General features: G+C 54.0%; 2 protein-coding genes across 11 annotated transcripts in view; both read right to left on the minus strand.

Moving 5' to 3' along the window:
* Positions 1–1,504: 1,504 nt before the first annotated feature.
* Slc35c2 (solute carrier family 35 member C2) lies at positions 1,505–12,794 on the minus strand. Of its 7 annotated transcripts, none has more exons than XM_021185769.2 (11): positions 12,427–12,563; positions 11,266–11,370; positions 8,177–8,528; positions 7,713–7,863; positions 7,033–7,096; positions 6,306–6,378; positions 5,793–5,961; positions 5,624–5,707; positions 3,258–3,433; positions 2,412–2,541; positions 1,505–2,225 (listed from the first exon to the last, which is right to left on the minus strand). In XM_021185769.2, exons 3-11 carry the CDS (start codon positions 8,294–8,296, stop codon positions 2,098–2,100), a joined length of 1,095 nt encoding a protein of 364 aa, XP_021041428.1. In that variant the 5' UTR covers positions 8,297–8,528; positions 11,266–11,370; positions 12,427–12,563; the 3' UTR covers positions 1,505–2,097. The 7 variants fall into 7 exon arrangements, with proteins under 7 accessions (XP_021041428.1, XP_021041424.1, XP_021041397.1 ...); XM_021185765.2 differs by having other exon boundaries at positions 8,177–8,531; XM_021185738.2 differs by lacking the exons at positions 11,266–11,370; positions 12,427–12,563 and adding an exon at positions 12,728–12,794 and having other exon boundaries at positions 8,177–8,531.
* Positions 12,795–12,974: 180 nt separating this feature from the next.
* The window catches only part of Elmo2 (engulfment and cell motility 2), a 41,233-nt gene continuing 33,224 nt past the window's right edge, over positions 12,975–20,983 (minus strand). For 2 of the 4 annotated variants that reach the window (XM_021186127.1, XM_021186133.2), the window contains exons 16-21: positions 20,452–20,615; positions 20,233–20,345; positions 20,002–20,109; positions 19,245–19,327; positions 17,368–17,445; positions 12,975–15,478 (exon numbers count right to left, since the gene is read on the minus strand). In XM_021186127.1, coding sequence (XP_021041786.1) covers positions 15,278–15,478; positions 17,368–17,445; positions 19,245–19,327; positions 20,002–20,109; positions 20,233–20,345; positions 20,452–20,615 — 747 coding nt within the window. In that variant the 3' untranslated portion in view covers positions 12,975–15,277. The remainder of the gene's footprint in view (positions 15,479–17,367; positions 17,446–19,244; positions 19,328–20,001; positions 20,110–20,232; positions 20,346–20,451; positions 20,616–20,983) is intronic. The other 2 variants (XM_029474016.1, XM_029474017.1) reach the window with 1 other exon arrangement.

The raw sequence follows: 20,983 nt of genomic DNA on the forward strand, positions 1-20,983 counted from the left end.
AGGTCAACCCCCACCCCCACCCCCCTTTCGCTGCTGCAGCAGCCCTGGAGCTGGGGACAACTGTACAGCCTCAGAGACCAGTCACATCCTCAGCTTCCTTCAACCTGGGCAAACGCTGAGTTGCCATGGTGACGCTGCAGCCCCCAAGACGCAGTGGCTGCAGACAGCATGGGTGGTTGGAGGGCTCAGGGCTGAGGGTGGACAGTCTAGACCAGGAGGCCAGGCAACTGGGTGGGCCGGGTGGGGGAGGAGGGAAGGGAGGCCTCCTCAAGGCCTGGCTGGTAATTGCTGCTAAGTGAGGGGCTGTCATTGAACCCAACATGTGAGCGGTGAGGACCCACTCCGCACCCTGTAATTACTGCACCAGACAGCAGTGCCAGATTGTGTCCTGGAGAGGGGGGCGGTGCAGAGCAGACAGGAAGCTCTCATCCACCTGAACCAGTGGGCTGTGTGTGGCTCTCTCCCTCATAGGCAGCCACCTCAGCCCCTCCTGGCCTGTCTCTTCCCACATCATTGAGTTGGAACAAGAGCATTCTATAATCCTGCCCTCTGAGCTTGCAGAACCCAAGACAGGCAGGGGCCGGATAAGGTAGCTCTCTGGAGTGTGGGGGTTGGCAGGGAATCAGGTCTCAAAACTGATCACAGTTCCAGTCCCTTTGAGGTTGGCTACTCCTGGGCCTCAGTCTCCCTGCCAGACTCTAAACTCACAGGGATCCCTCTACAGCAGGGGTGGGCAAGAACTCATTTTGGAAACCAGATTTTACTGGGATGTAGCCACACCCCTTTGTGTCTGTGCCATGCAAGGCTTCTTTCCTGCTTCAAGTTGCAACAGACACCATATGGCCCTCAATGGAAATATTTACTATCTGTCCCTTCTACAAGTTTGGAGTCCGGCTCATGTTCTGGGCATAGCCAATGCAGCTTGAGTCGCTCCAATTCCACACAGAGCCCCTCCTGGGTCTTTGCCCAAAGCCACACAGACATTACTGCACAGTCAGGCACCCTCTGCTGCCAGGGTTTGGGCAGGGGTGGCAGCAGGCAGGGCTGGAACCACAGTGTAGGCAAATGGCGCCACCTGCTGTGAGTGCCTGAAGCACTTCTCCGGGCAAGCCTCCTGGGCGAGCAGCACCTGGGCCAAGGCAGAGGAGAACCAGCCCCGAGGAAGGCGAAACCATCCGGTGTCAGGCCACAAGAGGGCTCAGCCCTGTGGCATGACCTTAGAGAAGGGCACAAGTTGGCCAAGAGCCGGTAAATTCTTCCTTGTCTAAGTCTTGGTCTCTTGGTTCTTGACAGTACTTTAAGAATATATAACACGGAATCTGTAACATTTTCCAGGAAGCCTGAGCTTGACATTATTCCCTTTTTAAAAAGGGATTACGCCTTTAAAAACCAGACACACAACCTACAGCACAGGGAAACTAAGTTATCCGCTTAAGGTCACACAGTACAAGGCAGAGCCGGAATGTAAATCTGGGCTGAGGCACTGGTAGTCTCCAGAGGCTGGTACTGAGCAAACACTCATTTATTTGCTGCAGTGGGTCCATGGTGTGGCCCCAAGGATGGGGCCTGGGGCACACACAGGAGCATGAGCTACAGAAGGCGGAGCAGAGGACAAGGCCCCAGGCAGGGCACGGAGGAGAGGCCAGGCCCCAGGGCTCTCCCTGCTCTCATGCCTTAGGCAACACTGGGCTGTGGAGAAGGAAATCATTATTTCAACTATAAATAAATCTACTCTCTGAGGAAGCTGCTGTCCAGGTGATGAGGCCTAGTCTCTCCATGACTCCTTTCCTGATACCCCACAGTCCGAATCTGAGAGATTACCTCATCTCTCACGTTCACCCTGGCTCTCAGAACCAGAACAATGGTGGAGACAGGCCACTGGCTCCCTTCACTGACAGCTCAGGTCCTATGTGAGCCTGGCATTCACTTTTTGGGACCAAGCTCCACAGGGAAGAGCCGGAGGCTCAGAGTCCTTGCAGGAAGCTCCGAGGCCACCACTTGCAGCCGCTCTGAGGAACCAGCTGGGCTGCTGGACCTGGCCAAGATCTGCCAGCAGGGATGACCACAGAGTGGCCTGCTTTGCTGCTCCCGGGCTGGTCACTGTTGCCCCTGGGTCACAAAATATTCCTCTTCCCCGTCCTCTTCCTCCTGCTGGCTACTCCGGAGCAGCAGTTCCAGGTCAGCGCTGGAGCCCAGGCCCTTCAGGGGCTTGGGGCCACCATCACCTTGGGGTAGACACACCACAGTTACTGACCTAGTAAACTTCTCTGGGGATGGCCCTGGGGATATCCTCCCAGGGTGGCAGCACCATCTGGCACATGTCCTGAGCTATAGCAACAGCTGGTAATTGGTGGCTAAATGGCGGGAGGGGCAGTCAGTAACACTAAGCCATGGGGAGGAGGGCACAGTACCTCTGGAATGTAGAGCCTTGAGGGCCACATGCAGGGAGATGCCAGAGAGGCAGAGGGCAAAGCCCAGCCAGTTCAGGAGGCTGATCTGGTCGCCCAGCAGGTGAGCTGCCAACAGCAGGGTGCAGACTTCCTGTGGGTAGAGGCAGGCCATGGGCCAGAAGCTGACTCTGTGGCCAGGAAGGCGGGGCTCTGTGTACACTGAGGCCAAAGCCAGACCACTTGGTGTGACAGGCCGAGGTGGGGACCTCTGTACCCAGACCACCAGCCTGCAGACCTGTTGTTACTGAGATGCATGCCTCTCAGCAAAAACAGAATGCCAACCAACCCCCAGACTGTGGCACAGGTGCCCCCAGCAGTAAGGGAGTCTGCTGTTGCTAGGCACCCACAGATGGACAGCTCTCAGCATGGCGTTAAGACAGGCCTCTCCTCATCATAGCTAGAAGATGCTTAACACCCAAATGTTTGCTTTGGGTGTCACTGCTGCGGCATGGGGTCTACCTGACCAGGCTCCTCCACAGACCTGACCTGGGCACCCAGCTCTCAATGCTGGGACTTTGCACAGATCAGCATTCAGTGCTCCAGGCTACTGCCATGTAACTCAAGCTGCCAGTCAGGCCCAAGGTAGGCCCACTGCAGGCCTGCTGGTGTGAGGCCTGGCCTGCGTCCTCAGAGCTACGTGCTGGTGAGAAGTGACACTGGCTCAGCTCCACAGGGGACAATCACAGCACATCCTGGGCCACCCTCTGCCAACCCCCTCAGGGTGCAGACACAGGGGCAGAGCTGCTGGAAGCCCTCACGGGGCTCCTTCCAGGGTAGGTCTGGGGCCGCTCGCTGCCCAGGGTGTACCTTAAAGATGCCAGCGATGGAGAGTGTGAGACTTGATGTTCTGGAGACCAAGAGGAACTCGGAGAAGCCCAAACCGAAGGCCAGAATCCCACCAAGGAGGAGGCTCCCAAGCACCCACAGGAGCAGCCCTGTGTCCTGGAAGCGGAAGATCTTCTCAGAGGTGGACAAGTGGAGACCTGAAAGCAGCAAGGGGAGAGCGGGAGGCTGGGGCCTGCTCAGCCCGCCTGGCCCTACTCAACAGCTACCATGTTTCTTCAGCATGGTATCGTGGGGTGGGGGGTACGGCTAGCTGATTATCTGAGGTAGGAGAAAGAAGGGGGGCTTTAAAATAGTCCCCCACAGATGGCCTGAGACTCAGGGACCAAGGTGGCTACTACAGAGCCCAGGGCAATGCGTGTCCATTATCAGAACAGGAGGAATTGTACCTGTGGACTCTGGTGGAGGCTGACTGTATACAGATACAAAATGTACAGATGTAGGGCCCTCACTTTTAGATGACGTGCATGTCAGTATACATGTGTACACACACAGACACAGACACACACACACACAAACACACACACACACACAGAGCCTTATGCTCTACCACCCATCTATAGAGCCCAGCCCACATCTGGGTCTTGCTACTATAAAGCTATGTATGGACTGTGGTGGAGATGGCCCCCTTTGGCTGTGGGTTTCCCTATTGACAGAGTGACAGGACAGTGACTAGACTGTCACTTCTTCAGCAAGCAGTATAACCTAATGAACTTATCTCAAAAACTACTCTCCCATTTAACCCCTGAGCTGAGGGTGGTAGTGCACACCTGTAATCACAGCACCCGAGGCAGGGGGACCGAGGACTGGCTCAAGCATCAGCTACACAGAAAGCTCAAGTCCAGCCTGGGCTACACAAGACCCAAATCATACATATGTAAACTACGATGAGACTACAGCCCCTTGTTCCAGAGCACGCTGCATATCACACCAATTTTTCTTCGATTTTCAGGAGAGGGGCCCCTCCTTCTTAGAGGGCTCCTGGGCTCTTCCCACAGTAAGGCCTCAGGGTGTGTTAGGCGAGTGTGAGGTCAGTATCCACTGGGCACAGTAGACACAGGAGGGTACTGAAGGCAGAGGAGAACTTTGGGGGGCTCAGAGGGGGAGGGGTGCAAAATTCCACAGCAGCATGCCCTAGGCCAGCAGCCTGGCTGTGCGAGCCATCTTGTTTGGTGCCGGGCTCAGAGCGCTGCAAAGGCAAATTGAAGGGAATTCGGGGAAGAGCAACATAAGTAATGAAGGCGCTTGGGGGATTAATTTACCAGAGAAGATTAAAGGAGCTAAGTCCATGCTGCTCTGCTAAGTGGCGGCGACCAGGGGCTTGCGGATGAGGTTTGCAGAGCGGGAACAGTGAGAGGGCCTGGGAGGGGGCGAGTGTGGTGTTTGCTACAAGGGGCATAATGAAGGAATGGGGAGAGATTTTAAAAAGGAAAAGCATGAAGGCTCCACACACAAGTTTCCTGGACAACGGGGCTGCGGAATAATTTCCTCACGGAGGCTGGAGACGCTTCGCTGCTTGAAACTTAAATGGATGTGGGATGGAATTTTCTGTAATGACCCTGAGGACAGTTGGGACTCTGAGAAGGAGGGTAAACAAGTAACAAAGACTAATCCCAAAGCACTGGAGGAAGACAGGTGACAACGTTCTGTCCACCTTGTACACCCCCTGGCTTTGCCTCTCCTCTGAAAGCTATGGGAGATAGAACAGTTGTCCATGTATCCAGGCTGCCCCCAAACCCCAGCTGTGGAAGGGACCACTCTGCCCATGTGGACTAACATCCATGGCCGAGCCTCTTGCCCTGCTTGCCAGGGTATCCAGACGTCATCAATTCATCCGCCCACCAATCATGCTCTACCATGCCCCCCTCCAGCCCAGACACCCCACCTGTGACAGACATGGACTCTGCTCCCTGGGAGGCAAGTGCACAGTGTGACAGTGGGCCTAGCCTCCTGATGTCAGGTTGTGGGGACATAGTCTGGCTTGCTTATGAGCTATGGGACTGTGGGCAAGCTTTGAACGTCCTGTTTCCTCGGTTTCTTTCTCCTGCTGAACAGGGATGACAACAGCCCTCCACATCTGGTTGTAAGGGGATATGACAGACCTGTGCATTTAAAAGGTGCCTCTGGGGCTGTCCTCGCCCTCTGCCCTGAATCCTTGCATTTTACTCCTAATTCCTCTGCATCCTCGTCTCACAAGATTCTAGTCATTCTGTGTATCTGTCTATTCCCAAACCACAGGGCGACCTCTGTGGCTAGCACCATGCTGAGCTCAGAGTGGCAATGCTGGATCTGCTTTTCTATGGCACCCAGAGGGAGAAGACCAAGCGTACCTTCGAATATGGCAAAGAGAGGGAAGAGGCCGAGAAACATGAGTGGCTGCAGGTGGAACATGGTGTCAATGGGATTCTGGAGGCCTGCAGGACAGGACATGGCAAGTTTTGTCAGGCTAAGCCTGTTGGTTTGTGTTTACCCGGCCCCAAGTCCTCCCCAGAGGCTCACCAAGATCGGCTTTCTGCAGGAGTATTTGTGTAAGGGTCCAGCGGATGCCACCGATGAACGAAGCCCCCAGCACCAAGGCAAAGCCCTCCACATTGAACTGCGTGGACTTATAGGTAAACATGAAGAGGCCCCCAGCAATGAGCAGGACCACCAGGACCAGGGCTGCACGCTACAGGGGGGACAGTACAGCTCACTGAGAACTCCAGGCTCGAGCATGTGCCACCCGTAGACTGGGCATCACCAGCCTTCCTTCCATGCCTCAGCACCTCCACAGGACTCGTGGCTGGCATGCAGCTGGCATGGCCTAATGTCACACTTGTTATGAAACACTGGTGTCCATTCCAGGCCCCCTAACACACAGGAGCCGCCAAGTTGCCTCAGGGGAATCCCAGGCCCTGGGACCACGCAGACCCCGCTGCCAAACTCGTTTCTAAACCTTCAGTCATTACCCACATCTACGTTTCCTCCCGAGAAAGTCTCCTGCCACAGAGTGACAAGGGGTGTGGGGCTCACCAGCTCCTCCAGTTTGAAGATGAGAGAGAAGATCAGGATAAAGAGCACGGCAGAGGATTTGGTCATCGTGTACCTGGGCCAGAGCAGATACCCACAATGCATGGCGGCAGGCCCACCCGAGGGCAACCAGGTCTCCAAGACCGGAAGGAGCCAGCCAGTGGGGTCTGCGTGGATATGTCACCTTTTGTGGGAAGAAGTCTCTAAGAGCCCTGACTGTTACTGGAGGATGAACTGTGGGTCTAACAACAAGCTGACTCAGTCTGTTCTTTACCTGGCTGGTGGTAGAGACCAGGTAAGAATGAGAGAAACCTGGTCAAGGAGAAGTGAGGGGCTGCACTCTCTAACGTGAGACATCAGGGCTGTGACTGCAGACAGGTGATCTCTGACCCTCACCCGCTCCACTGCCTGGTCCTCCTCCCTGCTGTCTGCCTCCTCCCATCCCCAACCCCCACCCACCCTGCCAAGAACTTGCAGCATCTCTGTCCAGTCCCTTGGCTTCCCCTTGCTGCCTGGCCAGCAAGTGCAGCCTATCTCTCTGCACTGGGCTTAGGACAGAGCTGGAGGCTTCCTGGAGTGCTGCCAGGTGCTCAGGAGGGGCCGAGAGAGAGTGAGGGCTGGTCCCCACGGGTGGCAGAGGAGCTGGTCCACTGCTGGCTGTGCAGCCTGCCAGCTGGAAGGAGCGAGTAAGCTTGGCCTGAAGGGGGCAGAGGGTGTGGTCAGTACTTACAGCGACACAGTGATGTAGAGGAAGCTCCAGTTGGACAGGCCCACGTCAAGTGCTGTTGCCAGTGCTGTGGGGACAGGGACACCCAGGCAGGGCAGCCAGTTGGCAAACATAAGGCTTAGACACCTGAGGCCCCGCTTGTCTTCCCTTCCACTACTCAAGGCCAACCCCTAGCCAGAGGCTGTCCTGCTTAGCGCTGGAGCCCATATTGACTGGCTAGGCCTGTTAGTCTCCTCTGCGAGACAATCTAAACAGTTCCATGCAAGAGGATTAAACTGATCCTGCCAAATGGCTCGAGGGGCACCTGGCCCTCCACTGGCCCAGCCTGCTAACCCCCCTTCTTCCTTTCCCCCTCCAGCCGAGCTCTCAGCTCCCTTTCCGACCTCACATCCCCAGGGTCAGAGGTCCCCATCCACTCCTTCAAGTCCTGCTCACTCAACACTAGTCCTAGGAAATCTTTTAGCCCAACTTAGCACGGTTACAGGGTGAGGCTCCCCCATTCTGCGTCTGGCGGAGCCTGCTGAGGCCCATGTGAGCCAGCACGGACAAGGGCAACTGCCGGCTTTGCTGAGACGTGGCCGTGGGAGAGAGGTGGGGAGGAGAGGGGGCAGGTAGCGTGTGGCCACAAGGGCCTCTGCTTTCTGTCCTAGGCTCTCCAGCAGCCCTCCCCACACTGGACCTACCTGTGGGGGCCACTCTTCTGAGGTAGTCCGTCCAGCTCAGAACCACCCGGGCCTTGTGGCTGGAGCACTGAACCAACGCCCTGGACAGGGCGGAGAAGAGGAAGATCACGGCCAGGTGCAGCATGGTCATGAAGAGCGGAAAGTGGAAGCTCTGTGAAGCCCAAAAAGGACAGCGGGAGTGGAGAGATGCCACACTCCCCTCTAGCTCCTCCCTATGGTGGCAGGGGCCAATCCTGTACCCTGCATGACCCCTTGGAACAAGTGGGTGGTCCCCACTGTGGGTCACACAGAGAAGTGGCAGCCCAGGGACTCACTTCCTGTCCAATTTCATCACCGCCACCCCTGCTAGCCACCTGCTTAGCCCGCCCAGGACCAGCGTCCAGGAAAAGCCACCATCACCCAATACAGCTGTACCAACTGCAGGCACCTTCGTGCCGGTCCCTGCACTGGTGAGGTCTGGTTACCTTTGTCAGCCATTTGTTGTAGAACGTGATGCCTATGGAGAAGCAGTAGTAGAGAAGGACCAGGCCCAGGGTCAGAGCTGCCTTCCACACAAAGGCGACGTCCAGGGCCCACCTCCCCATCCGTGGGCCAGCAGGAACAGGAGCCTCTCTTGAAGGTGGCTGGCAGGGAGAGCCAGCAGGACTCGACCACGGTTTTCAAAGGGCAGCTCCCCTGGCTGGAAGGGTCCTCTCGGCCTCCATGATGGGGAATGGGCAGTGGGCCCTTGATGGAGTCCTCACCTAAGGGGCTGGTGGCCAGAGCCAAACTGTTCCATGGTTAGCTGGATGCAGAGGTCACAGGTCCCCAGCGCTACTGCTAGAGAGAAGAGAGGCAGGGTCTGGTGGCGTGGCTACAGACTAGCTCTGGCTGCCATGAGACTACAGAGATCACGAGTCCCACCCCAGTCCAGGTACTCGAGGCTCTAGTGTACATTCAAACTGTCTTCCACGTGTTCCCACTATGTGGGACCTTTCAACAGCTGACTGAGGTTTCATCGGTCAGCTTGCTCCAGACCTTTAGCAGCTCCCAGCTGGCCTTCAAGAAGGCCAAAGCCCTGACTGGAGGTCCAAGGTCTAATCTGGTCTAGTCTGTCTCTGCCAGTTTGTTCCCAGCAGGGACAGAGGGAACACCACACTCAACCCACCTTTCCATCCCTCTCAATGCGGCCACTTCAGTACAAATTCTCTTCCACTGGAGCCTGTCTGTGAGACATCGCTCTCCTACTTTTTTTTTTTTTTTGGTAGCAACCTTAAGGGGTGTGACTTGAGTAGACAGACCTTTTTTCTTTTTAGTGCTGTGGACAGAACCCAGGGCCTGAGGCTTGGGGCCATGATCCCTGTGAGCCACACCCTGTCCCCTTGTGTAATGCTTATAAGGTTGCACTCCTCGAGGGCTGCGTGCACACCTGGCCTTCTCTATGTTCCCGTTTAGTCTGATGACTCTCTGACAGAGAGCCTGTATGGGATCTTTAGGACCTGAGGTGGATCAGCTGTACCTTGCCCTGGTCTCCAACAGCTACTCCCAGAGAGGGGGTGCTTGCCAAACCAAACTACCTCTTGTCAGTCAGCCCAGCAACACCACTGAGTGCCCAGGGCAAGCCTGGCTCTGCGTGGGTGGGCCCTGGCCCACTGTTAGACATCTGCTTCTTCCGGGGCACTACAGGTGCTCCCTCCCCACTGAGCTGAGATGCCAGCTCTCTGGGAACCTTCCAGAACCCTGAGCTCGGCCTCTTCCCTGATCAGGCTGGACAGACCGTTCTGCACTCTGGAACCTGTTATCACATCTCCTCCCTGAGGGCAAACTGGGCTGGCTGTGGGCTTTGCCCAAAGGACTCCTGGACTGTGGTCATCTTTAGAGGACCTTAGACTCCTGAGTGGTGACCTGGAAGAGGCGCGCAGCATTTAGTGAGCAGCGACTAAGAAGGATTCTGCATTCGGAATCTGAGAGTCACAAAGGCGCAGGGCTGGCCACTGGTTTCAGCAACTGTTGTTTTCCAGGGCTCTGCCATACACTGAAACCGTTACGAATACCACATGTGCTGCTCAAGTGGAACCAAGAGTTCCCAGTCTGGAAAACCCGCTTTGCTGACAGCAACAGTGCTCACGGCCCTGGAGCTGTGGACCTGGGGGCTGTGAGCTTCCCCTCAGGGTGGGCTCACTCTTGTGCATTCTGCAGCACGAGGAACTCACAGGTGGTCTCACTGTGACTCCAGCACCGCAGAAATAGACAAGAGGGAAACAGCTTATTTCACCACCAATCCTTTCCCATTATGTTTGGGCACCACTGATGTCCAGGTTAATAAACAGGCTGTGACTAAAGGCACAGTGGGTCCATCAGGGAAGCCCTGTCCCACTTGCCTAAGGCAGCCTTGTACCTTGACCTTGACATGCTTTCTGCACACTGACACCTGCCCAGCATGCAGCCAGCTCTGGTCACCATGAACTCCAGAGGCAGATCCAGCTGCTGACTAGACCTGTTCACCTGGGCCACTAATCTCAGGCTCCTGTGGATATTGCTAAACAGTTGGGGACCCAGGGTCAAACGTTCTTCAGACAAACCACCGGACCCACATTCTCTTATTCTCTGGGACTCTGCAGCCTGGCACTACTGAATCTTTCTGGAAGAGGCCAGTCTTTTTTTTTTGTTTGTTTGTTTTGTTTTGTCTTTCAAGACAGGGTTTCTCTGTATAGTCCTGGCTGTCCTGGAACTTGCTCTGTAGACCAGGCTGCCCTCAAACTCAGAGATCTGCCTGCTTCTGCCTCCCAAATGCTGGGATTAAAGGCGTGTGCCACCACGGCCCGACAAGGCCAACCTTATATGCTGCAATCTGTTAACAAATCCTTGTTTCTCCCCCACCAGATGCCACAAGCATCATGTCCCCAAACCCAAGTTGTAACAACCCAGAGTGTGTCCTAAAATCACCTTGTAGTGCGGGCACAGCATGTGGAGGGACTGAGTCTCGGACACTCCAGAGCAGCCCACACAGTCCTCCCTGAGAACCGCTGCCCCGCCCCCTTCCCAGGCAGTCGCGGGGCATGCTACATGGGGCATCCTGTTCCCTTTTCTCTCAGCGTACTAACCTGTCTACTTCGGCGCACTTCCTCCTTGGTCACCGTACTGCCATTTGTCCACTGTTTAAGCCTCCCCTTTCCTTCAGAGCCTGTCTATGTCTAGCTCCCCACCTCTATGGGGCACCATGCAGAAAGTCACCCATCCCCCAACACAGACGGAGCCAGAAAGGACCTTGGAAGCAGGTAGCCACTCTGTGTCCCCACTAAACAGTGGTTTGCCTCACACTGGCTATACAGATGTAAAATTCCTAAGGGCCTTACCCTCCCTCCACGGTAACGGAGAGCAGGCTTCTAATCACATCTACCCAAGCAAGGAATTTAGTAAGTGTCCCTTTCCCCAAGAAACAGTGGCTCCCTCAGCGCAGGGTGGGGCAACGCTGTAGCACCTGCCTGCCCTCTACCTCCTCAGCTGGAACTTGGGTGCCCAGCTTAGTGCCTCAGAGCACAGCAGAGAGCTGTGAAAAAAGCCGTCTGCGTACCTATGACTGAGACTCTTTCTCTGGCCGTGTGGTTTGGGGGCAGGGAGATCACTGGCACCAGGAGCAGCACTTGGCACTGGCGAATGGCAGGAGTCATTCTGTCACCTACAGCAACGTTTCCAAAATGTCAGGCCCCGCTCCCTTACCTCAGTCTGTCAGGCTGTTCACCCAGGCAGTTACTCTTTCCCTGTCACCTCGCCAGAGCCCAGGTTTCTGTGGCTCTGCTCACGAAACTGACAGCTTCCTCCTCAGAGACCTAGCGGGTGCAACTTGCCACAGTCTCTGGAGTCTTCCTTCTTTCTGACTCAGTCAGTAAGCACAGATGCCTGAGGGCTGCAACCCAGCCTCTCTTTGCCACCTTCATTCCCAGCCCACCACGACCATCCCGGTAACTCCAGCCAACAGCTCAACCTCAAGGTGCTGCAAGGAGCTATCTTAATATTCCTCGGGTCTTCATCTGACTTTCAAGTCACTTAGAAATGGCCAACCGAACAACTGTTTTCTTTGGCAGAAGGCAGTCAGCACCAGTGAAACCATTGCTGCCTCCCTAGGCATCCCTCATCTCCTGCCTTGTCAAGTTCACCTCTAGTTATATCCCTTGATCCACCCAGTTCTCTTCACTTCCTCTCCCACCACCACACACCAGACCACAGTTTCCGTTCACCTACTGCCTGCACTTGCCTGCAGTCCACAAGGAGCCAGAGACTGGTGGAATGGTTAGTGTGGTCAACCTGACAGAAGCTAGGGTCACCTGGGAGACGGGCCTCGGAGCATACCAGGAAGGGATTCTCTTGATCAGGTTAACCGATGTGAGGAGACCCAGGTAGTTGTGGGCAGGAACTCCTGGACTCCATAAAGAAGGGAGAGGGACACTAGCAGGCACTGATAGCTCTCAAGATTTTGTACTTCAGAACTGTGGAAACGACGTGGCCAGCTGCTTCAAGCACTTAACTGCCCTGACTTCCTCACGACGGACTGCACCAAGAACTATGGGGGGAAATAAGCCCTTCCTTCCTTCCTCCCTTCTTTCCTTCTTTCCTTCCTTCCTTAAGTTGCAACAGGGAAAGAAACTAAGACTGCCGGTCCCTACAGACCGGAGACCCCGGGGCTGGGTCCGAAAGTTCTCCCTGGATCCTGCCTGCCAGCTGTAACGCCACGTACAGCCGAGTGCCAGGAACATCAGCCGGCGTCCTCCTCGGCAACCTGATGCTCTCTGCTCTGGTCCTCTTCCCCAGGACCCCCATTGCGCGTGGCACTTAACACCGCGTGACGACTGTGTTTGCTCACGTGTCCCTGCCGCGCCTGCTCGGCAGTAGCCACCTGGTCCCCCCACCCCCACCCCCAAGATCCGGCCCCTCGTACGTGCTTGGCAAATGCCAGGCGAACGGGCACAGAGCCACTGGAAAGCTGGGGAAACTGAGGCCGGGCGAGAAGGCAGGGGACCGCCCACACGCCCACTTACCTCCGCCCAGGCTCTCGCCGGGAGACTCCTGCCGGAAGCTCGCGATGGGCACTGTGCCACAGGAGGCGAGACTTCCGCCGGAAGTCGGTGGGGTGGGCGGAGCCAGAGCATCTCTAAGGCGGCTACAGCAAGCTTTCCAACAAGGTTCCTCTGTACCTTTCCCTTAAACGGGCACCAGGAACGAATCACAGAGACTAATAACTCTGTACAGGGCTTATTTCTTCAGGGACTTCAAGCAGCAGGGAAATGACATGACACCATTAAATTTTAGAAGTAAAACGTCCTGGCAAAGTGACAATGGACACTTTGTGACATTGCGTATGCCTATAAATTTGTGAGAATTATTCAATAGGCTGAGTACGTGAAGTTCATCCCAGAGGAAATGGAACCCAAAAGGAAGGGGGTAAGAAGGATCTAGTCTTACCGGGAGCCCAGGGAAGCAGGTTACAGTGGCCACAGAACACCAGTTTAGCACACCTGGATTTGACTCATTTCAGGTACAGAGTATGCGGGCAAGATAACCTCTAAGCCATGCAAGCTAGGGCTGCAGACCCGAGCTGGCCCATTTCTCGGCTTCTGCTCATCCGGGCTCTACTAGGACTGGCTGCAAACAGGGATCCTTGCACATGACTTGGCTGGGCTCCTGGCTCCTAGCAGAAGGCTCAAGGCCAGCGTGTAAGCTGTGCTTTGTGCACACTGCTGCTGTAGGCTGTTGCCAGCTGGCATCACGAAAGCATTCGTTGATTCAATGCTTCCTGAGACCTACAATGGTGCCCATCACAGCCCAAGGTCTTGGCTTCATTCAGCCCTCAAAGCCTGCGTTGCATGCACTTTCTATGCCTTCTGAAAGCGCCTGTCCTCACCCCATTCTGACAGCGGCAAGGGGAAGTATCTATTTTCATCACTGCCTTCATTCAAACCTCCCAGCTACCAAGGTTGCTGATGGGAGCACCAGCTTAAAGCACCAGCTGGCAAGCTGGGCACTAACTGCAGGCAACATGCGGGGTGCGGAACATGTCTTCTTTGAAAGGCACAAGTACTCGAGCTGTTCCCTGGCAGGGGAAAAAGGGAGGATGGGTTCTTGGGGGTGTACAGTATGCCTTTCCACGTTGTACCCAGCACGACTGAGCAGAAAACGCTCTGTCCTGTAGTACAAGCTGTGAGCATCCTTAGCCAGCAGGTGTGAGTAGTCTGCGCATGACAAGAGCAGGAGAGATGAGGGGAGAGGGAGATGCTCTCCACATGCTCCCAGGCACACTGAAATGAAGGCTGTCAGGCCGCTCCTTACCCTTGAGACAGGGAATAAGTGCAGAGGAAGAGGTGTGGATAGGAAGCAGTCTACATGAAAGAGTATTTATTGAAAACACATCACTGACAGGAAGCTCCTGGCTGCTCTGCTCTCTGGTTACACTCACAGCTCATGACTGAGAGCACTACAGTTTTGTTCTCGATTTTATTTTCCCTTAAACATTCTATCCTAAGATAGGAAGATCTTATATAAATATATATACATGTCTGTATAAGTATGGCCTATAGTAAAGAAAATATATAGTACACTCTTCACTGGGTAGTACCCACCATGCCAGGCTACCAGTACTGAGTACCACCATGGTAACATGCGTCCAAGGAAAGAGGCTGTGCGTGGGCTTCCAGTGCTGCAGCACCAATGAAGGCCGTGGCACAGCTGTGGCCCCAGCCGCTGTGAAATCATGGCTAATGGCAGAAACCACAGCGCCAGGAAGGGGAGAAAGGGAAGGCAACGCCCCTGTCTGAGGCAGGAGGGAAGCAAACGGGAGGGGGGGGGGCCTGTAACTGAGGGAGCTTGGGAATATTGTCCCTCAGCAAGGACGAGAGAGGACTGGAGGGGTGGGGGGAGCCAGAGGCCTCAGCCTGCCTTTCCCTGCAGCGTTCAGCTAAAGCCTAAGAGAGCAGGACTCAGGCTGGAGGCCTCTGCCTGGCCAGGATGAGGCTGAGGGCTTGGGGCAAAATTACTACCTGTCCTGATACCTGCAAGGATAAGAGAGACCGGCGTCTCTAGAGACTAGAGATGGTAGGGCCAAACCCCAGAGGCAGCAGCATGAGGCACAGGACGAGGCTAGGATGAGCCCTCAGAGACCTATTAAGCAGGAGCTCAAGGCCTGTTCTTGCCTGAGCCCCCTGACGACAGTCACTCCGAGGCTGTCACCGAGCTCGCCAGGCCTCTTGCCCCCATGGTCAGCCTTTCATGGACCAGCTTCGGCTCCAACAAACCAGAGAGGAGGCTTGAAAGGAAAGGGGATGGCTGTCAGTAGGTCCAGTACCAGATGCAGATGCGACTCAGAGCGGGAGGCAAGAGCAGCATGAGTTCACTCCTCCAAGCCCGACCCAGGCTCTGTGGTGCTGAGGAGGGCAGCATGCCCTGACTTCATGACTCCTGGTGGATGGGACAGAGAGAAGCTCTGGGTCCCACTGGCTCTGAGGAGTAGTTACCACAATCACTACAGAGTTTGTACAAGTGGAGGGCAAGGCGTGGGCTGCCAGTGTCTCTCCTGGGCCCCAGTCCCTTCCCGCTCAGCCATAGTGATAGACGAAGTCATAGCTGCTGGGCTCCTTGGGGACCGGAGGTGGCGCCTCGGGGATCTGAATGTTCTCCAAGTCCAGAAGCCGCAGCTTCATCTCCATGCTCAGCAGTGTGTCCAAGTCGCTCTTGGTTAGCTCGCTGGACATATCCTTCCCCAGGAGAGCGCTGAGTCCATCAATCCAGATGCAGTACTGTGGGCAAGTTGCAAATGTGACACAGTGGCCCTGGGGGCTGCAGTGGGACTCACAGCAGTGCTGTTGGGTACCATTCAAAATATGCAAAACTCATGGGAGACAAGAGCAAGGGAAGCAGGAAGATGAGCATCATATCAGCTGATAGTGTCTGGGGGACGCATGTGGGAATTTTAAAAATAATAGGAAATGTGATCTACAATGCAGTTCTGGAGACCAAGAGAACAGAAACCAGGACTGGAGCAGAAAACACACTCAATGAAAACATACACACTCAATGAACACACACTCAATGAACACACACACACACACTCAATGAACACACATACTCAATGAACACACACACACTCAATGAAAATACACACATTCAATAAAAACACGCATTCAATGAACACACACTCAATGAACACACACACTCAATGAACACACACTCAATGAACACACACACATATTCAATGAAAACACGCACACACTCAATGAACACACTTAATGAACACACACATTCAATGAGCACACACACTCAATGAACACACACACTCAATGAACACACACATTCAATGAGCACACACTCAACACACACAATGAACACACTCAATGAGCACACACTCAACACACACACTCAATGAACACACTCAATGAGCACACACACTCAATGAACACACTCAATGAGCACACACACTCAATGAGCACACACACTCAATGAACACACTCAATGAGCACACACACTCAATGAACACACTCAATGAGCACACACACTCAATGAAACGAGCAGGAAGCACGCAGGGACTCAGAGTTGCAATTTAGTTTAGTTAAAGAAGAAAACTCAGCTGGGCGTGGTGGCCCATGCCTTTGATCCCAGCACTCGGGAGGCAGAGGCAGGCGGATTTCTGAGTTCAGCCTGGTCTACAGAGTGAGTTCTAGGACAGCCAGGGCTACCCAGAGAAACCCTGTCTCGAAACAAAACAAAAACAAATACCCATGTTTTAAAGGGAAGTACAAAAGAAACTGACATAACTACATGATGGAACATGCTTATAACATCAATGCGTTTAGGAGACAAAGGTAGGCTAACCTAAGCTACAGGAAGTTTGGGATTAGACCTTGTCTCAGAAAAACAAAACCTAAGCCAGAGGCTCCCAGAATGCACATGTATTGTGTATGTGTAGAGCAGAAGCTCTGCCCTGCAGCCTTCTGCTGCTGCTCTCCTTGGTGCCTAGCTCATTGCGCTCCATCATCCCAACAGAGCCCTGCTGGCCCAAGGTCCTCTCCTCTTGACCCCAAGTGCTCAATAACAGGCCCTCAATTAACAACGAGTTGACTGAGTTGGGCACTAACACCTTCCTGGTCTTCAGGTGAACTGGGAGTCCCTTGTTAGGAGGGGCAGATCCATCTGGCTCCACAGCCTGACCAGGTTGGCTCCAGGTAACTGGGATTCAACTCTCCTGGGAAAAGTGACTGCAAGATTACAAAGAGGAAAACCCTCCCTGTGCCAGGACAACTGCTCTAAGGCACAAAGTGAAAGGCTGGGTGTGGTAGCGCAAAGTTCTAATCCCAGCCCTCTGGAAGCAGAGGAAGACAGACCTCTGTGTATTAGAGGCTGGCCTTGTCTGTCTGTCTGTCTCTCTCTCTCTTTCTCTCTCTCTCACACACACACACACACACACACACACAGAGAGAGAGAGAGAGAGAGAGAGAGAGAGAGAGAGAGAGAGAGAGACGCACACACACACAGAGTAAAATGGTAAAGTGGGCAGTCCAGCCCAGTGGTAAAAGGCCCAAAGACTTAGCAATCCATTTTGACTGCCTGGCTTGTGGGGATACCACTGTGCTGGCCACACCTCCTCACAGTGAGGGCACTGGTGTTCAAGGCAGTGTGGCACACTACTTACCTCATATTTGTTGGGAGCAATGAAATTCAGTGTCTCATCAGGATCATACAGGATGGAGAAGGCCAATTCCAACACCTCCTGCAGACAAAAAGCCGGAGTGACTTGGAGCAGTGCCTGGTTATGATGCCACCAAGGTCCCTAAGCATGCACCCAGGTGTGGCTGACCTGGGGCCAGTGTTAACTGAACTTAACCACCCACTCCCTGCCACAGTCACCCTAAGATGTGGTGGTCGTGTTCTCAATTTGGAACTTTGATGGTGATGCCTGCCTGGATCCCAGCAATCGAGAGGTTGCAGATTTGAGGTGAGTCTGGGCTACCTAGGGAGACCCACCCTCCCCCAGGAAGCAACAAACAAAAATTATTGCAGCAAAGTATTTTCAACACTGAGAACATCGAATGTCAGTGCCATATACCACCCTGTGCTTTTATCTTAGAGCCCAAGGTGACCGGTTTCCTCTTTCTATGTTGCTGTACTCGGTACAAAAAAAAACTTCCAGCAAAAACAAACCAGTGATGAGCTGAGACCGTCTGAGCATCAAAACAGTAACTGCAATGCAGAGTCACACGTGACTTACACTCATGTGCTCAGAGTCACACGTGACCGGCTTACATCCATGTGCTCACAGAGTCACACGCGACCGGCTTACACCCATGTGCTCATAGAGTCACATGTGACCAGCTTACACCCATGTGCTCAGAGTCACACGTGAGTGGCTTACACCCATGTTCTCAGAGTCACACGTGAGCAGCTTACACTCATGTGCATGACCAGCTTACACCCATGCACCCAGAGTCACACACGACCTGCTTATGCTTAAACCCATGCACTCATAGACAGACTCAAATGACTGGCTTAAACTCATGCGCTCATAGAACACTAAAAAACATACAACAGAGACATAAAACTTGGTCATGATTGGGTGACTCTTGGAACCAGCTCACTGCTTTAGGAGGAGGTACATGCAAGCGGAGGCAAGCCTTTGGCCTCTCTTGTTCCACCAACTGTGCCACAGGAAGCCAACAGTAGATAAAGGCGGGTTTCTTCACGGAGAAGTGGCTCAGCTCATTAGTAAACGCAGTACCCTAGTGTACAAGGCTTAGCCCTGAACAGCTAGAGTGTGCTGACATGGCAGAGCACCACCCAGCCATTAGGGCCTCCCTCTATAAGCCCCAGTACCATGTAGGATGTGGCCAAGCCAGGACAAAGTCAAACCCGAACCAAATCAAACCTCTAGGTCCCTGGGCCAATTTGCAGATCTGGGACAGAAGAAAAGCACGGAGACCCAGTCAGCAAAACTGAGACTCTGGGAAATGACCACATAAGCAACATGGTCCATTACACTAATAAAGTGAAGACGGGAAAAGGGTGGAGAGGAAGCGCATGAATGAAGGACTCTGAGATGAAGGACACACTACAGCAAGCAAAGCCGCCAGATCCAGCGTGTGCGTGTGTGTGCATGTAACATTTACAAGGCAGCAGGTGGACATTAGAGTAAATGGGGTATTTCATATTGAATAATGGCCTTTTATCTTCTGCTAGGTGTGTCAATGTGACTCCATGGCTATATCCTTCAGAGACGTGTAGGAGACACTCATGAAAGAGATGCTGTGCCACTCGGGGCCTCTTTTTTTTTTTTGGTTTTTTGAGACAGGGTTTCTCTGTATAACTCTGGCTGTCCTGGAACTCACTTTGTAGACCAGGCTGGCCTCGAACTCAGAAATCCGCCTGCCTCGGATCTGTTATATTCTTATAGTGTTCAATGCTCTTAATACTGCTGTATAATTTAAGGTGGGATGAGAGTCCATGTCTGCAGCTGTCAAGGGCAGGGGCTGGGGTTCAGCCCTGCCCTGCCCTGCCCGCCCGCCTGCCTCTCACCTTGTTCTGTTTCAGGGCACTCTTCTCTTTCATGTGAGGACAGTCTTTTCCGGTAACAATGGCCTTAATATCTGCAACAGGAACTGATAGAGAATGGAAATCACTGCCTGGAAGCTGGTGCTGCAAGATGTCAGCACTGTTCGGTGCTGGAAGGGAAGCCCGGGACTTGAGCACCAGGATGTGACAGCTCTCCCAGCTCAGGTGTGCGTGTGTTAGCCTGCCCTGCTCCTCTGTAAACCCCAGCTTCGTCAAAGCTCATGGGTGCTCCTTGGGTTCATCTTTTCAGGGAATAGAGCCTTGGGCACCCGTCTACTTCTTTCCCATAGTGAAGGTGACAAAGTGGCCAAAGCAAGCAGCATCACAGCTAACAACCAAACGGCCACCTGCTAAACGGGGCCTCGTGGGAATGTCTGCACTTCTCAGTCCTCTGTGGATGGAGTGCGGTGTTATCCCATTGTCCCAGATATGAAAGCAGATGAGAATTAATTTACAACATCTAGCCTTAGCAAGTGACAGGGGCTACACCAGGGCTTCCATTTAGACTCTGTAGCTTTAGAGCCTCCACCCACTGCCTTTCCGTGCAGTCTTGTCCTGCCCTTTATGACCCACACACTGCCACAACTGGGATTCAGTAACTCTCCCACCACCCTGAGGTGCACCAGAGAGAGGATCTATAGCAGATGAGCAGACATAGGCTTGAGAGCCAGGACCAGCACTTGGGACACTTGTTGACACACCAACGGAGACATGCACCTACTTTTCTCCTGCAGGGATTCGAATGTCACCTCCCCTTGAGGGTTGTCATCCAAGTCACCGTAATGCAAAACCTTGTGGTTCAGTGCCAAGCGGCAGTGCCAGAACCTCTCTGGGAAACAAGGACGATAAGCAGGTGAGACATGGGCAGTGCTGGGCAAAGGGGTGCCGTACAGAGTCAGGTACCCAGGCAAGCACCCCTGGCAGACTACCCATGCTCCAGCCACCCCCTTACCTTGCCGACGACGGTTCCCGATTTTCCGGAAGCTGCTGCCCTCACACAGCCGGTTCAGGCGCTGTTGCTTGATCAGTTCCAGGATCTCAGGCTGTATCTTCTCTCGAAGCTCCCTGCAGGCACATTCACCCACTCAGTGTAAGACTGCGGGAGAGCGGTGCTCTCGGAGGTGGAACTGGCAGGCTGCCTTCCTCACGGGCCCTCTCAGCTGACACTTACACAATTGGCGGGGACTGGAAGTCATCCTGGCTCATCCTCTCAGACTGGCGCAACCGCAGAATTTCTGAGTAGCTCAGGCTACGAAGTTTACTCTTGAACTGATCCAAAGAGTTGGGTTTAGAGGGCAGAGCCCGGGTGATCTGCTCTCGGACAACTTGCATAACCTGGGCAAAAAAGGAAGGCACAGACCGCTCTGACAATGGCCAACTAGAGATGAAGACTCTCCCTCACTCGGTGTCTCCAGCAGAGTGGGCAACACAGAGTCCTGACTTCCTAGTGGACACCTCAGGTGGGGACTCAGGTCACATGACAGTGACAGGAGTTTCCTTTTCACACACATCAGGGAATGGGTTCTGATGTCAACTCTTAAACACTTAATCCTTCACTGACTCTGTCAGCAAGATGAGCTGTGCTCAGGCCTCCATCTCCCTCATCTCTACAGAGAGAGAGGCAGCTGCCTGTACACTATGCTATTAAGAACAGGAGATTCAGCATGGAAGGCAGGCACAACACCCAGCACACAGGGTGCTAC

This window comes from Mus caroli, chromosome 2, assembly GCF_900094665.2.
Source record: "Mus caroli chromosome 2, CAROLI_EIJ_v1.1, whole genome shotgun sequence".
Lineage (NCBI taxonomy): Eukaryota > Metazoa > Chordata > Mammalia > Rodentia > Muridae > Mus > Mus caroli.

Coding starts and splice junctions, on each gene's coding strand:
- Slc35c2 (XM_021185738.2), bottom strand. CDS start 8,296: ATGGGGAGGTGGGCCCTGGACGTCGCCTTTGTGTGGAAGGCAGCTCTG. Junction 7,097..7,712: donor CAGAAGAGTGGCCCCCACAG/GTAGGTCCAGTG, acceptor CTGTCCCCACAG/CACTGGCAACAGCACTTGAC. Junction 5,962..6,305: donor TCTTCAAACTGGAGGAGCTG/GTGAGCCCCACA, acceptor TCCCCCCTGTAG/CGTGCAGCCCTGGTCCTGGT.